This window comes from Crassostrea angulata, chromosome 3 (assembly GCF_025612915.1).
Source record: "Crassostrea angulata isolate pt1a10 chromosome 3, ASM2561291v2, whole genome shotgun sequence".
NCBI lineage: Eukaryota > Metazoa > Mollusca > Bivalvia > Ostreida > Ostreidae > Magallana > Magallana angulata.
In genome coordinates this window covers 48065201-48080243 of record NC_069113.1, presented here as the reverse complement: position 1 = coordinate 48080243, position 15043 = coordinate 48065201, and the positions used below count along the sequence as shown (strand labels likewise).

General features: G+C 35.1%; 1 protein-coding gene across 4 annotated transcripts in view; it reads right to left on the bottom strand.

The window, feature by feature from the left end:
• The window catches only part of LOC128175438 (sodium/calcium exchanger 3-like), a 39944-nt gene extending 25138 nt beyond the window's left edge, over nt 1-14806 (bottom strand). Inside the window, exons 1-2 of one of the 4 annotated variants that reach the window (XM_052841061.1) lie at nt 14305-14806; nt 7718-9517 (exon numbers count right to left, since the gene is read on the bottom strand). In XM_052841061.1, the coding sequence (XP_052697021.1) occupies nt 7718-9456 (1739 nt within the window). In that variant the 5' untranslated portion in view covers nt 9457-9517; nt 14305-14806. The remainder of the gene's footprint in view (nt 1-7717; nt 9518-14304) is intronic. The other 3 variants (XM_052841062.1, XM_052841063.1, XM_052841064.1) reach the window with 3 other exon arrangements.
• Nucleotides 14807-15043: the final 237 nt, after the last annotated feature.

Here is a 15043-nt window from a genome sequence, read left to right as displayed (position 1 = left end):
GCTTTGAAGATTAAAAGTCTGATCATGATGTTATAGTTGTAGGTTTTATGAAAGTGCAGACTTTGAACATCATTTTCCTGTAGATTTTTTCTTCAAACTGTGTATCTACAGTTCAAACAAAAACTTTGTGTACTATATCAAAAGCCTATCGTACTTTATTGGTACAAAATATGGCATGGATTCTTGAGTGATCATGGAAGACTATCAAATGAAAAAAAAAACTTCACACAATTTGGGCTTTATTTTCACCTTTACCTACTATTGTGTACATGAAAGAATATAAAAACATGGAAGCATGTCAATCAAATGATCAATGGTCAACCAGTGATCACTTGATATTGCCACTGTACTGAGATATTGTTGTGTAGATCGATTCTCTTCCCAAGACTGATCACAGGAACCATACAGAGTATATGACAGTAAGTTAGAATCATATTCCATATAACTCATCTTAAATGACAAAATCCACCAGATATGTTGCTATGACAACCAATGTGAACAGCATTTATGTTGTCTGTGCATCAGTTTCAACATCTTCACACTAAGTTACTGACACCAAGATATACTAATTCATTCCATGTGTACCAAAAAATACTTATTATACATGAATAAGGTTAAAAAGCTAATACCCAATGGCAGAAGCATACATCACTTACTATGGTGACTAAAATTAAGCATCCAATGGAAAAAAAATTCATTTATGTTGGTGACAGCTGAGCATACACTAATATTGGTTTACACCTGCATAAAAAGTCTGTTTGGGATATGCATTACAACAAGAACCCCTTAATCAATCAGATCTGTGAACAGTTTTAACAATACTGATGGTAAAAAAATTATAATGTTATTTCACAAGATTTAAAGGACAATGTCTAGATTGCTAGATTCTAAACTGCTCAAAAGTTGAAGAAAATTTGAACTCAGATGTTTACTTAATGAAAAAACTTGGTTGTAAACTAAACTCATACATGTATGTATCTCAATGGCTGCACTTGTAGCCAATTTGTTTCAATTCAGAGTCTGTTACCACTAAAACCATCTGATAAAGGCATAATGTTAGCTAAGGCTGCTGAGTTCTGGTATTTTCAATGGCAACTGATCACCAATAAAGTGATGTAACACATTCCAATACCTTGTCCACACATGCAGTCAATTTACAACTCAAAAGATGAGTGCAAAAAAAACAAAACTGCAGAGCTCCATCTACCAGTACTCTGAAAGTTTTTTCTTGATCTGTCTCTCACTGCTGAGACTTCTGCAACACTTTGTAACAATTTGTGTAGCCTGATGTGAACTATTTTTAGAGGATCTGTAGATTGGGGAGGTGAAAGAGGTTCTAGCAGAGGTGAAGCGATCAACTTCACATACTTTTTTGTCAACATGATAAAGAAGTTCTCCATCTTGTAGTAAGTTTGCCATTAATAACAAACCTTGCTTATCAGCAACACAGCCAACAATCGAAGAAACCGGAAGATTTTTCACTTTAAATTCTATTTAGTATCTGATTAATATTTCCACATCAATAAAATTTCCACTGACCATCGATCATAATTAACATACATGTACAAATTGTCAACAGATACAAAGACTCAGTCCTCATATTATACATCCCCCCCCCCCACCTAAAAAAAAAAAAGACTAACAAGATGATACCTCAAACTGTTTTGTAAAATTGCTGAGAAGCTTCATAACCCTGCTATACTTAAAACAATTGGACAAGGAATGGTCTGCTGTGATGAACTTGGCCCTTGAGTATGAAGATCTCATCCAAGAGACAGTAACTGTCACATCTATTGCCAAGCACTTGGCAGCAGACCCCTGCTATTCTCAGAGTGATTACCAAATTAACCTTAAAGATACAGACACATGTCATAATGTCAGATGTTTGATCCCAAAATTTAAATGGGGCAAAGGGTGACATACAAAATAATATATACAACATTTTGAAATACTAAGTTTTAAACTGCAACTGACACCAACATAAGATGATTTGAATATGGGTGTATGATAAAAATGTGAAAGAAATAGGGAATCCTTTATACATGAGAGTAATAATCTTTATCTGATCTTATAATAGCTTTAAACCAACACAGAGTATTGTGAACTTGTACATTGGCCCAGAAAAGGCCATAAATTTTATTCAGAGTCAAATGTGAAATTTTACTTTTGATGCACAAAAGCAACCTACAGTGTATTTTCTGTACCTTCTTACATTTAGCAGAAATTGGTATACATGTGTATATCTCAGTAACTTAATAATAAAAAAAGGTATACTTTTCAAACAAATTCATTCTGAAGTTAGTTGCAAATTAATTACTTAAATAACAACAGCCCTTGAAGAATAAGATGATCGAGAGACCAAATCTGGCTGTATATCAACCTTCTATAATTCCGTTCTCTCTTTACATATCGCTACTGTATTTCACATGGAACAACCAAGTTATTTGCTCGTTACTAATTAAACTAAACATATTACTGGGAAAATTGGTTTAATTAATAGATTGTTCTGCACAGTTTTATCATTACAGGCCATTCAAGATCTGGCTTGAAATAGCTCTTTCATTAATAATGAATGCTAGTACTTGAGAAAAACAGTGGATATATTTGTTGAGAGATACAACCCAAAGTTAATCAATGACTCCATGCAGTCAATACTTATGTCTTCCATACAGATAGGTAATGATGAGGAGGGTAATCATGATCATGATAATGATGAAATATGGTATCATTATAGGTTCAGATAAAATACCAATGGATGAAGTTTGGACTCTACTTGACTAATTAGCTTTAATACAAGCTTAGGGTTTTTCCAAAACTTGATTCAAATTGACCACTTGATAAGGAAATCCACCAATAACTCGGACTCTACAAGCACATTATAAAGCACTTCATGAATTAATTATCAATCACAGTGCTCTAAGGTCAGAAACAATATGCTGTATACATGTAACTGTACACAGACAATTTAGCCCACCCCCCCCCTTTCTTTTTATCTTTTTGGAGTTGACTGCTATATACAGCTGGTTTAGATAATACCAGACACAAATCTGTCTGCACAGTACGGTCAAGCAATCTACCACAAAACTGGACCCAGCACCACAGCATTCTAGCAATAATTGATCTGTCTGCTTGTGGGTTTCAGTCACAGCAGTCAACAGATATAAAAACAAGATTGACTGTTGAGTCTACCATATAAACTGCTTTTACTCATTTTGCATGTGTTCCACAAAGTAGCTGTCTAAACTTCGGATCAATACTTGTATACTTTTATCAAAAGCTGTTGCAGCAATATTCTTTTTGTCATCATATACCTGATGTAGTGAATAAAATGACATCTCCAGCAGATGTTCATATGCCAACACCAATACAATTGAAGAAAAAAACCCTTACAGCTCATGTGACAAGACTACTGCTTCAGCCAACAGTTTTTAAACTGATCCACTTTCCTGCCTGCATTTTAAAACATGCCATATTTCTAAGATAAAAACCTTGGCAGGAGGGCAAGTAGAAGATTTCTCCAAACACTTATCTTCAAAGCCTGTTGAATTAGGATGCAGACCCAGTGTTTTATTTCTCTCATTTCAAAGCATAATATGGTTAACATGAAAAAGCTATTCAAAACTTTCACTCAGCACATCAGAAATTAGTTTTGCAGTAAGCTGTATAGTTAAACATATCTGTGAGCAAATTTAAACAAATTTGAGAATAATCTAAACAGTGAGGTGTATTTTAGTAAGAAGCTCCTTCAATTCAATATACAACCATTTCTACTGTTATACAATTCTATCTAAGCATCAATTCTTCCCTTTCTTTTATTTTTTAAACATCAAGAATTCTGTGCAAATTTCATTCCTCTGTATTATTATATGAAAATAAGAGTATCTTATGAAATCTACAGCTCTGAGTAAATTTACATTTTCCCATTTTAAAGATATTTTATATCATAAAAAAATGTCTTTCATGAATGCAGTGCCCTGAAAAAGCTATTTAAACTAAAAATAACTCAAAATGGCAAAACTGTTTCATATGAATAAAATTTGCAGATATGGCAGAAGAAAAGCACTGAGTATCATATTCCAATACAGCAACTATTCAGCAAAACATAAGGAGATGGAAATATATAGAATAAAACACAGTTATAGCGAACACTCTAATAATGAATTGACGCTTACAGCGAAGGGACTTTTACTCCCCATGACTTAATTACATGTTGTCAACTCGACGCATATAACAAATTACGCTTATAGCGAAGGAAAATCTCCATTCCCAGGCACTTCATTATAAGCGTGTTTTACTGTAAAATATTGTTTTAATTATCATAAAAGAATGTGTTTGATGATTATGATAGAAAGAAGAGCCACAGTACACACTTCAACTTTGACACTCTAAACTATTTGGTCATGTCATGCAGTGGGATCATTTGATTATCTAGTTAAAACTGAATCTATCCAGTATGACACAACATTTGATGTCATCGTTGTATGAAACCACATGGATTTTCCTAAGAAATGTAGTGGTAAATACTCAGCGAAAGTAGTAGCTATGCTGGCACTGCCTAATATGATCACATTTAAAATTTTTGTAACAGCTCTAATTATTTTCCTAGATCGACTCTCAATTTTGAATTATATTAATTAACTTGAAACTTCAAATTTAAAGCCTTTAAGTTTGATTGCACTAATGAAAATTAAATTAATCTTTCAGGACCATCTAAAAATCAAGATGAAATGAAAAGTTGAAACTGGTCTTTTTTAAAACAGAAAGGGTGGTTTACCTCTAATGAGAGTGTCATCAGATAATGCAGCTATAACTATATAATGACCTGTGTATGAAATTCTGAGAATTATGGTAATCATAGATGCATTTACTCGTTTCATGACTTGTCAATTAACAGAAGCAAATATGCTGGCAAAAGCACATTTTTTCTCCCATCACAGCTGAGAGACAAAAATTTTTTGTAGTATGTCCATGACTGAATGGCAAACTAGCATAAAATCTGACCCCTGTTTCTTAATTCCTAGGCTGCAGCATTATTAATTCTACAGAGGAGCATCCTTCTTTGTTTAGCATTACAATGTCTGCCCCTATCATAAAGCACTTGGTTGGTGACACCAAGGCTGAAGATATTGCTACTGCCCCTGCTTTCAGATATTTCGGTAGCTAGTGGAAGGAGTTACATTCTGACTCGAGATGAAAGATGGGTAGGCAATGTCAGAGACACGAAGTGGCAACCACATTCTACAAGTCACAGCACACCTGAACATCATTATACAGATATATATATACTGATAGAGAATCTGACAGAAGGATCCCACACCATCACAATGGCTTTCTTCGGAGCACTATCAACTCAACATTGACGGAAACACAGCAATTACCAGCAACGATTAAAAATATACTATATTAGAGGGTTAGACAACAAACAAATTAACTGCCAAAAGTATCATGGTTAATTAAGCGCAGAGAGGCAGGACAAATCACTTGATAATTTGCAATTAAGTTTATCCATAGCTCTAAAAATGGAAAAAAATAAAATGGAAATAGCAATGTCTTAAAAGCTGCACTTAGGATGATATAATAACTTTGATCGAGATGAAACTGAAATAATCCCTACAAAGTTTAATTTGTGCCATGTATAATTATTAATCGATATTTGATAGTTTCCTGATTAAAAGGCTAAATGCATCATTTCCAAGGGTATTGATAGCAAACAGTGGCAAGAACTGAGGTTAATTAGACCTCCTGCATTTATTCATCCTTCATTGATGTTTCCATCATTTTTTCTCTGGATGATACATCGAATAAAAAGTTACCATGTGGCCTAGTTTTTCAACAGTGAATGTTTTTTACAGCCCTAATAAAACATTAAACATGTATGTAAAACTGTTAGAAAAAGGTTTAAAAATTAATAGAATCAATGAAGACACATATGAATTAACATAGTTTTCTGATTTATAATATCACTGAAAAATTACTCATACTTTATAATCTACATGGCCGATTTTCCTTCAATTGCATGTACACTAACTACCATTGAATTGTTGTCTGATTCGGGTCCAAAATAGCTTTATAAGTTTTATTCATAAACCGCCCTCTCTCAAACTTCCTGGAGCTTGGCAAAAACAAGAGTGCACCACAAATAAAGGACCTGTTATTGGCAAACAAAGAACCCCCTGAAATCAATCCGACCTCCCCCCCCCCCCCCCCTTTGTAGTTTTTTAAAATATCCCTCGCATTGTGTACAGAAACATGAGAAGCATTAGAATAAAATGGTGAAACATCCACCTCTGACAGTTGGTTTTCAAACATTTTTCTCATATCAATTTAAAAAGTTGAAGCAATTGGAAACACATGTTTATAAAACAAAATAAAATGTGAATTAAATCATTAGAATTTTGGTGGGTCACTCACTTTTCACATAAATTAAATGTGTCCCTCATCCACAAAATCAACGAAAAGTTTTTTTTTTAAACAGAAAATCCATGAATTGAGAAACATTTCAAAGAATTGAACAGTAAATGAGAAATCATATACAAAACCATAACACTGCCATGAAAGCAAATAGACCATAGATTATCAAGTTTGTTTTAATATCTTGTGTTAATTGTCTTCCCAAAAAAGATTTTAAACACTACCACTATCAAAATTTCATTACTTTGGGAAAAGAGAAATTGTGGTAAAATATTTTATTAAAAGCTCACACCTTCCAAGACTTGAAATCCCACACATCTGAACCTGACGCTTTGACCACAGAATAAACAGAAAGTCAATACAAATGTTAAAGCTGTGATTTACCTCAGCAGTAATGGTGTTCTTGTATAGGAAATATTTGATATATCGATATAGCATTCTAAATCTGCATGAACAATTAAGGGATAATAGAACCATTTTAACAAGACCTTGGACTTTCGGTTGGACGTAGCTATCTATTTCTTTCGTCAAAACAAGTTAAAAATGATGCGGTATCAAGTGAAATATATGCACCGATTGCATAGTTTTGGCTCAAAAGCCAGACAAATCTTGTCGATTTCAAACAGCCATGGCTGAGTGGCCAGCAATGAAATATACAGGCCTATGTCACATTGCTGTTTGACACAACTACCCAAAATCCAAGGTCTTCTTAAAATGGTTCTACACTCTCAGGCCTGCATTTCATGTAATAAAAATAGAAATTACACTCTAATAAACTCTCAGGCCTGCCTTTCATGTAATAAAAATAGAAATTACACACCACTTTTAAATGTACCGGTACTAGAAATTTTAGTCCACCTAATTTCTTTGACGATCATTATATTTTTAAGTCAAGGACATTATTATAAACTGAATATTGCACAATTTCTTATTTCAGTTATGCTTTTATCTTTTCAATACCAGTGTTATACCAAAACTGTGTAAGTCTTTACACATGATAGGACAAGAACAACAAAACTTGATGTATCAAATGTGAAAGACATAATAGAATATTCATACTTTCTGATGCCCATTTATGAAATACAGCTCTTATAAAATCAACTACTAGTATTGTTGAAGTTTCTTGTAAATCTTGCAGTTTTCCCATTTAAAATTTCTGTTGCATGCTGCTCTCATGCAATTTTGATTCAGAAAAGATCTTAGATTTGTAATTTTAAAGACTTTATACACTATTATTAAGTACTTCACCAACTGAAGTAAATTGTTATCCTTTAAATTTAGGCATCAATACAGTAAAAGTACTCACTCAGTTTCATCGTTATGGAAGATAACTTCTGTGTCGGTTGTGTCAAAGTCTCTTCCTTTCTTGGCCGACCCATCTGTTGTATGGTAGGGCACTCGGACCGTCCCTCGGGCTCCCGATGATCTTACCACCTTAATCTCGACCTCACCAATGGCTTCCGGCACATTCATTTCTTTCTCCTCAAAATGGAAGATTCCTGGGTGGTCGTCATCCAAAATCATGACAGTGGCCACAAATGGGGGTATCAGTTTAACCTCACCTGCACCACTGTTATTGCTGTCGAACATACCCTGGGAGTCCCCGGTTCTCAAGTTGCTGAGACGAACATAGAAATGCTCATCTTCCTCAAAGATGTCGTCGTCAAGGATTGTGATTGGGAATTGCTTGTGAGTTTCCATAGGATAAAAGACTACTGTTCCTTCTGCATTCTCGTAGTCTGATCCAGCATTTGCTGTTCCATCTTCAGACTTGTAGTCAACATAAAGAGTTTTGTTCAAGTCCCCCCCTTCTCTGGTGACAGTGAGATAGAATGTACCAACATTCTCCATCACAGTGTAATGTCCTGGATCAAAGTATACTCTAGTCGTCGAATCATCTTTGACCTCAATCTTCACATCATCAAGGCTTGCTTTGCGCTCGATCTTGCTCTTTTTGACAACATTTCCACCACCTGTAAGCTTACGAGTGGCCTGAATCCTATAAAAAGCTCGACTCTTTGGTCCGCGATTGATTGCCTCGTACTCTGCCATTTCTTCCAGTGTTTTCATGTCTGCATTAGGGTTTTTCTTTCTCAGCTCACGAAGAATGTCCATGTATTCTTTTCTGTGTTCTTCAAATTCTTTGATTTCTTTAATATCACTTTCTTCACTGACACCTTTGAAAACAACCTCATCATGATGGTTCGCTTTGCCGTCTGCTAACTCATGATCTCCCTCCGATGACACCACCATGCCTTTGTGTCGACTTGATCTATATTTTTTAGACAAAAATGCATATGGAAAGAGCTTCTTGTCTGCTATATATGCAGTTATAACGGTTGCTGGGAAGAAAAGCAATGTTACAATAGCTTCCCATATGTGTACTACCCCAACAGATGAGACTGATAGAATAAAATAAAGCCAGAGGTAGGCTATAATACTCCAAGTAGCTGTAAGAAAGAATACATGTAAATGTTTAATGGTTCTATTTTCACCCTCAGGTATGCAGTATACACAAATGGCAGTAATGATGAAAAGGTTAAAAGCTGCACTGCCAACAATGGTGCTAGGACCAAGATCTCCAGCTTGGAAATTGTTAATACAGATTTCAATCACCGAGAGTAAAATCTCAGGAGCTGATGAACCTAGCGCCATCAATGTTAGATTGGAAACAGTCTCATTCCAGATCTTGATGTTGACTGTTGTAGTGGTTCCATCGGGCTTTCTCACAATGACTTCCTTTTCTTTGGATGTGATCACTTCAATTGCAGACATGAAGCGGTCTGCAACGATGGAAACTCCCAAAAACATATAGACCATTCCTAAGAAGTAGACGGCCCCTCTTGCTATCTTGTCTCCTACACTTAGATTGGAAACTGGTTGCCACAGGGGGAACACAAGTCCTCCTGAACATGGTTTAACATATGCATTACAAGTCTCATTGGAATCTGACGCCGAGGACATTGGTAGCTGGATAAGGAGGACTGTTGCAAGGAGAACCAAAGTGATGGGAGACACTGTCCCTCTGGCTGAAGACACCAACATGGCTTCTGGATTTCTAACTGCGACCCAAGGTGAAGATCTTACTTTATCCCAGAGAAAACACCTGAAAAATGAAATTAAAATCTCTTTTACACACTTAAAAATTTCTGGTAAATTTGAGGATGTTTGTTCAAAGTTGCTGCTGGTATCAACAATCAGTAAAATAGAATATGGATATTGTACACTGATCACAGCATAAGTTAGAAACATATGCTTCAGCACAGGTTAGAAACTTATGCTTGCACAACGTAGGTTACCCACTGTTGCCCTACCCTACCTCTGGGGATCATGAGTTGAACAAACTTGAATCTACACTACCTGAGGATGCTTCCATACAAGTTTAAACTTTATTAGCCAATTAATTTTTGAGAAAATTTTTTGGAGAAAAAAAGAACAACAAATTTTCATTACTAATTATTTTCCATTGAAAGAGGCTACATCTTTTCATTTTTACAAACTTGAATCCCCTTTACCCAATAGTGCTTTGTGCCAAGTTTGGTTGAAATTGGACCATTGGTTCTGGAGAAGAAGTTGAAATGTAAAAAGTTTACGGACGGACAGACAAAGTTATCAGAAAAGTTCACTTGAGCTTTCATCTGAGGTGGGCTAAAAAAGAATAAACAGAGGTAGAACAGAATAAACAATTGAGAATAACAAGAACGTAGGTGTTTTAGTGAAGATAATCGTGAGACACGACAAATTAAGCTTTACTTTAAAGCAAAATCACCACAATCATCTCTACTGTGTCTGTATTATCATGTTTTTTGCCTACTACTATTTCATTAACTAATTTACAGCTGTTAAGTGTTTGAGAGGAGAAGATTGCTTGGTTCTAACCACAGTTTTTGTGCTTTTTTGATGAAGTCTTACTGCACACTTTCTATTATTGGCTTAATTGACATCAAGGCTCTACGACCTTCAATTACAATAACTCTGAACTCATGATGGAAAAAAAAAAACCTTCTTTTTCACAGTTCCTGGAATTTAGAACTTGAATGAGTTTTCTAACAGCTCTTCACAGCTTGTATAATTTGATTCTTACAAGTCTGTCACTGGCTTCCCATCTCAGTGAAAACAAGGTCCCAACCTTTCCTAGAAAATATGCGAGTCTGACTAAAAATCCATCACTTAATCATGATACCATTATTTTTTCAATTCAATTTATTAAACCCAGCCAAATTCTCCTAAATATCACCATTACTCATCTTATCAAAAAAAAGATCAATAAATATGCAATTCCCCAGTTACATGCACCATTTAAAGAAAACTGCTTTTCATTATAATCCACAGAAATGTGCAAAGTTGTGCATTTATTTTAATTAACAATTAAAATTTGCAAATCCTTATTCACTTAAAACCAGATCAGAACCCTAATCAATTCTGCTAATTCAGCAACTAGATACTTTTATTCTATTCTAGAAGCAATGGTATTAATTGCTGGTTCATGGGAGAGGGAGATTGGCTTAATTAGGAAATCCTGGCTTCCCCTCTTGCCTGTGGTAGTCTGTGACAAGGACCACAGGGATCTCAACACTAAAAGGGTCCAGTCATCTGTTACTGCATTCTAGTATGAGAGAGTAGGACACTTTAATGAAATTTTCTCTGCCAGCATTAGGAATGTCGCTAAATAATACCTTTCCCCCATTAATTAATGATGACCTAAATCTTGGGTTACCTCTATAATGTATGATCAGCAACACTACATGTTCCAATGGGGTGTAAAAACCTGCAAAAATAGTTTATAGTGCAGTAACTACAACATTCATTGAATGCTATCATGTAACTATATATAACTATTTCATTGTAATATAAAAGCATACAAATGTACTTTAAGTACCAGCTGAGATGAAACTTCGCAACATTTTACTGCATGACCTGTTGCTACTGAGGATAAGTAAATGAAGAACATACTGTTTCTATAAATAACTTCAGGGCCTTCCTCCCAACATATGATGCAACCATCTAATTACCTTTTCTGAGTAGGTAAATATTCTCCTCTATCTGTGAAGTCTTAAGAGGCTAATTACTTGCACACATCATCATTGGTAAGCATTAAATAATGCCAAACATCCATCATTTGATATATATAAGGTTTTTTTTTACAACATGTCCTCTTACAAGTACCAGTATAATGCAATATGCTGCCTTCTAATTGTTCATAAATACAGATTCTCTTGATTATAATAAGACAGTAGCCAAGCTTGTCTGATTTCCTCTCCAGGATCTACCCCCTGTTTACTGTAAATGATTATCCATTATTTTTTAAATGATAAGGCCCCCATATGTCAGAGAACCCAGCCTGATGGTCAGCTCTAGCTGACAGCCAGCAGAGCTCAGGTTCCTGACTTCATCAAAAAAGCCCCTATCTATCATGCAGACTCTTCCTATTATCACTAGGTTTAATCACCGGCTTTGCTTAGAGCATAGATTCTATGATTGGCCTTACCAACTGTGTAATTACATTTCCTGCTATAAAACTATTCAGCTATAGTCCAGTGATCAATTCATTCTGAACCTACTTCACATGTATTCATTTTATTCCTACCAGTATTCAATCATATTTGAGTATATACTGGTAAGTACTATTAACACTCGATGTATGGGACATGGTGACCAAATTCTTTCCACTGCCAGCAACCCACCCTCAATAAACCTAGACAAACTCAGCCTGCTGGAACATTTGTAAATTCATTCTCCGGGCCATAATTTACCCATAAAAGGTAGAAAGTACATTTAATGCATAAACATCTTTCATTTGTCGGATTAATTCAGAACCAACAGGGGTGATTTGGTATTCATATTAAAAGGAAAAATATTTTTTTTTAACTAAGCGAGAGTTTAAAAACATAATTTCATCTTTGAACAATCCATTTTAAAACCATTAACATTAACCCCCACCCCCAGCCCCCCCCCCCCCCCAAAAAAAAAAGAATATTATCAAAAACAACAAAATATATCATATAATTTGCTATTCCATAATTTTTAATGTAGGATCCCAGTATTTTTATTTCCATAACACAATTTAGTTGATCAGCTGCCTAAGAATATATACCCCATATCTTTTGTTCACATTACATCCGTTGCTCAATATTGCATCAATAGACAATCTGCAGACAGTCATTTGCATGTATTGGATAGTATTTCTTTCTTTTTCTATAGTTTTGAATTGTACATCTGCTTTCATTTTATGGTATCTGTGTGTAACTTCTCTCTCTTTCTCATCTGAAAAGAGTCTGGCAGCAGCACAGTGGGTAAATCTTCACAGCCTCCATGTGCATCACACACACATTATCCTCGCATGTTTTGGGGGGATTATAGCCCTGCTGTGGGTGTATAGTATGTCTATGTAGCAAAACAGATTCTCCACTTAATAAATGGTGCAGGAAAGTTCATTACAGATGCAGAAGTGTGTATGGATCTGATAAGAAAATTATGGATAAATTTTCTGAACATGATTTTTGCATACTGGGGAGATAAGAATCTAAGACACTGGTTTCAGCTGGTGATGATGCAACTTTTAGCTAAATATTGCTGTTCTTATGACTTGCGTAATTGAATATATGGACACTTCGTTAGATTAAATAAACAACGTTATGCAATAAAAACGTCTTCAATGTCTTGGATAAAAAGTAATGACATTTCATCTAAGAAGCATTCATCACCTTCATTTTATATCTGCGGGGGATTTAAATTTATTTCTTTACTTTCTAATAAAGACGTCATCAATCAAGCACACATGCATGCAATAGCGCTATCATGCAAAACTGGCTGATACAACATTCTGTACAGGAAAAATTCTAATTAAAGAGCTTTATACATAGTTGATATCAATCTGTACTGTAAAATTTTCAGGAAGTTAGGAGTTCATTTTACTTGGGCAGAGTAGTCTCATAAGCTACTATCAATCCATTTCCTTTACAATCATCCTCTTATGTGTGGTGTAAATCATTAAATTCTTGTGAACACTACAGGCCATAAAACATTGCAGTTAGTTTAATGGATTACTGTGTACTTAAGAGGAGCACATGTAAACAGAGGTTTGATCTACACACCTTTTAAATTTATATACAAACCGTAATCAAAATTCAAATATTCTCAGGACATGTCAAAGGGACCTTTTATAACTATTTTTGGTTTGTGTGAAAAATATACATGTACCGGTACTCTGGATCCGCAGGTTTGCTATCAGTATATAGAATGCATGTACACAACTGCATGTATTTATGTCAGTACTTTAATATACATTGTAGAATGAACTATTGAATTTTTTTCTCTCCCCTATACCAGCAAATGTAATTATTTGCATTATGCTTCATAATATTTTTCATCCCAAACAGATGCTACATATACCTAAAGCGTATCAATTTTCTACCAAATTGCCAACATCAATATATGTTCAGCAATATTATGAGAGAAAAATATTGAAGTCAATTTGATCAATGTTGAGCTGACGCTTCTGAAAGGTTTCATCTACGTGTAAATTTACCATTGAAACAAAATGTTCTATAGCCGGCAGATAGAGAAAGATATATATTCGGCACTATGGAACATCACATCTGCGAACACGTCGTTTGAGGCAGTGTCATGTTACATGTGCATCACTGAGTGGTGTGTACTGCATGTACAGTAAGCCGAGGTTGTGAGAACAAAAAGTCTTATTGAAAATAAAAACGTTACTGTTAAAGTTCGACACTTAAATATCTTGAAATATCATATGTCGGAAAACATGCCAAAGCATCTGATAACACGTTACAACTAAACTGAATGAATCGATTCAAACATGTTCATTGAATTTCTCGCATTTCTAAATTCTTAAACATACAAAAAACATTCTTTAAAAAATGCATTTACCTGTCATTGCAGTTAATGGAATCCAAAGGGCTTTATCATCTGCCATGCACCATAGTAAACTCACCATCAGCAACGAATCTCGCGGATCACATACAAGTCGTCAATTACGCTAAATAAGGCATTGTGGGAAACGACACAGCAGCATCCAGCGCAAGTCTGTGAGCAAGGGGCATGTAACTCCTCCAAGAATTGTCAACAAAAGCGAAAACGTCAGATCAAGTGAGCGCCTCTTGTCGATACACAATGCTCGTACTTGGTTTTAAAACGATTTTGTCATCGCTAAGTTTCTGAGGGTTCGATAAACTCTTTCTTTGAAACACCTGAATAACACATGTTTACATATCTTTTATCGGTGTGGAGGTACAGAGAATCACTCGTGCGTACAACTCCCACAACTTAAAAATGTAGATATTTACACAGAGGTCATTAAAATACAAACTGACTTCATTTAGGTACGTCGCGCAGTGAAAAGCTAACACCTTTACATTCGGTAAAGTATTGCTACACAGGAATAAGCATATGATTTTTAAAGGGCCATATTATACTATGAGTGGTCTATATATGTACACTACCTATTAAACCGTTTTATATTTCGAATAATTATCTTGCCAGTTGGAAACAGCCTAACCATAGCCTACAAAGTGGAATTTTATTCATTCATTCATCTGTTCATTCGTTCTCTCTCTCTCCCTCCGGCCAATGATTGGTCAATACGTAATATTGCTTCAATGAAAATCAA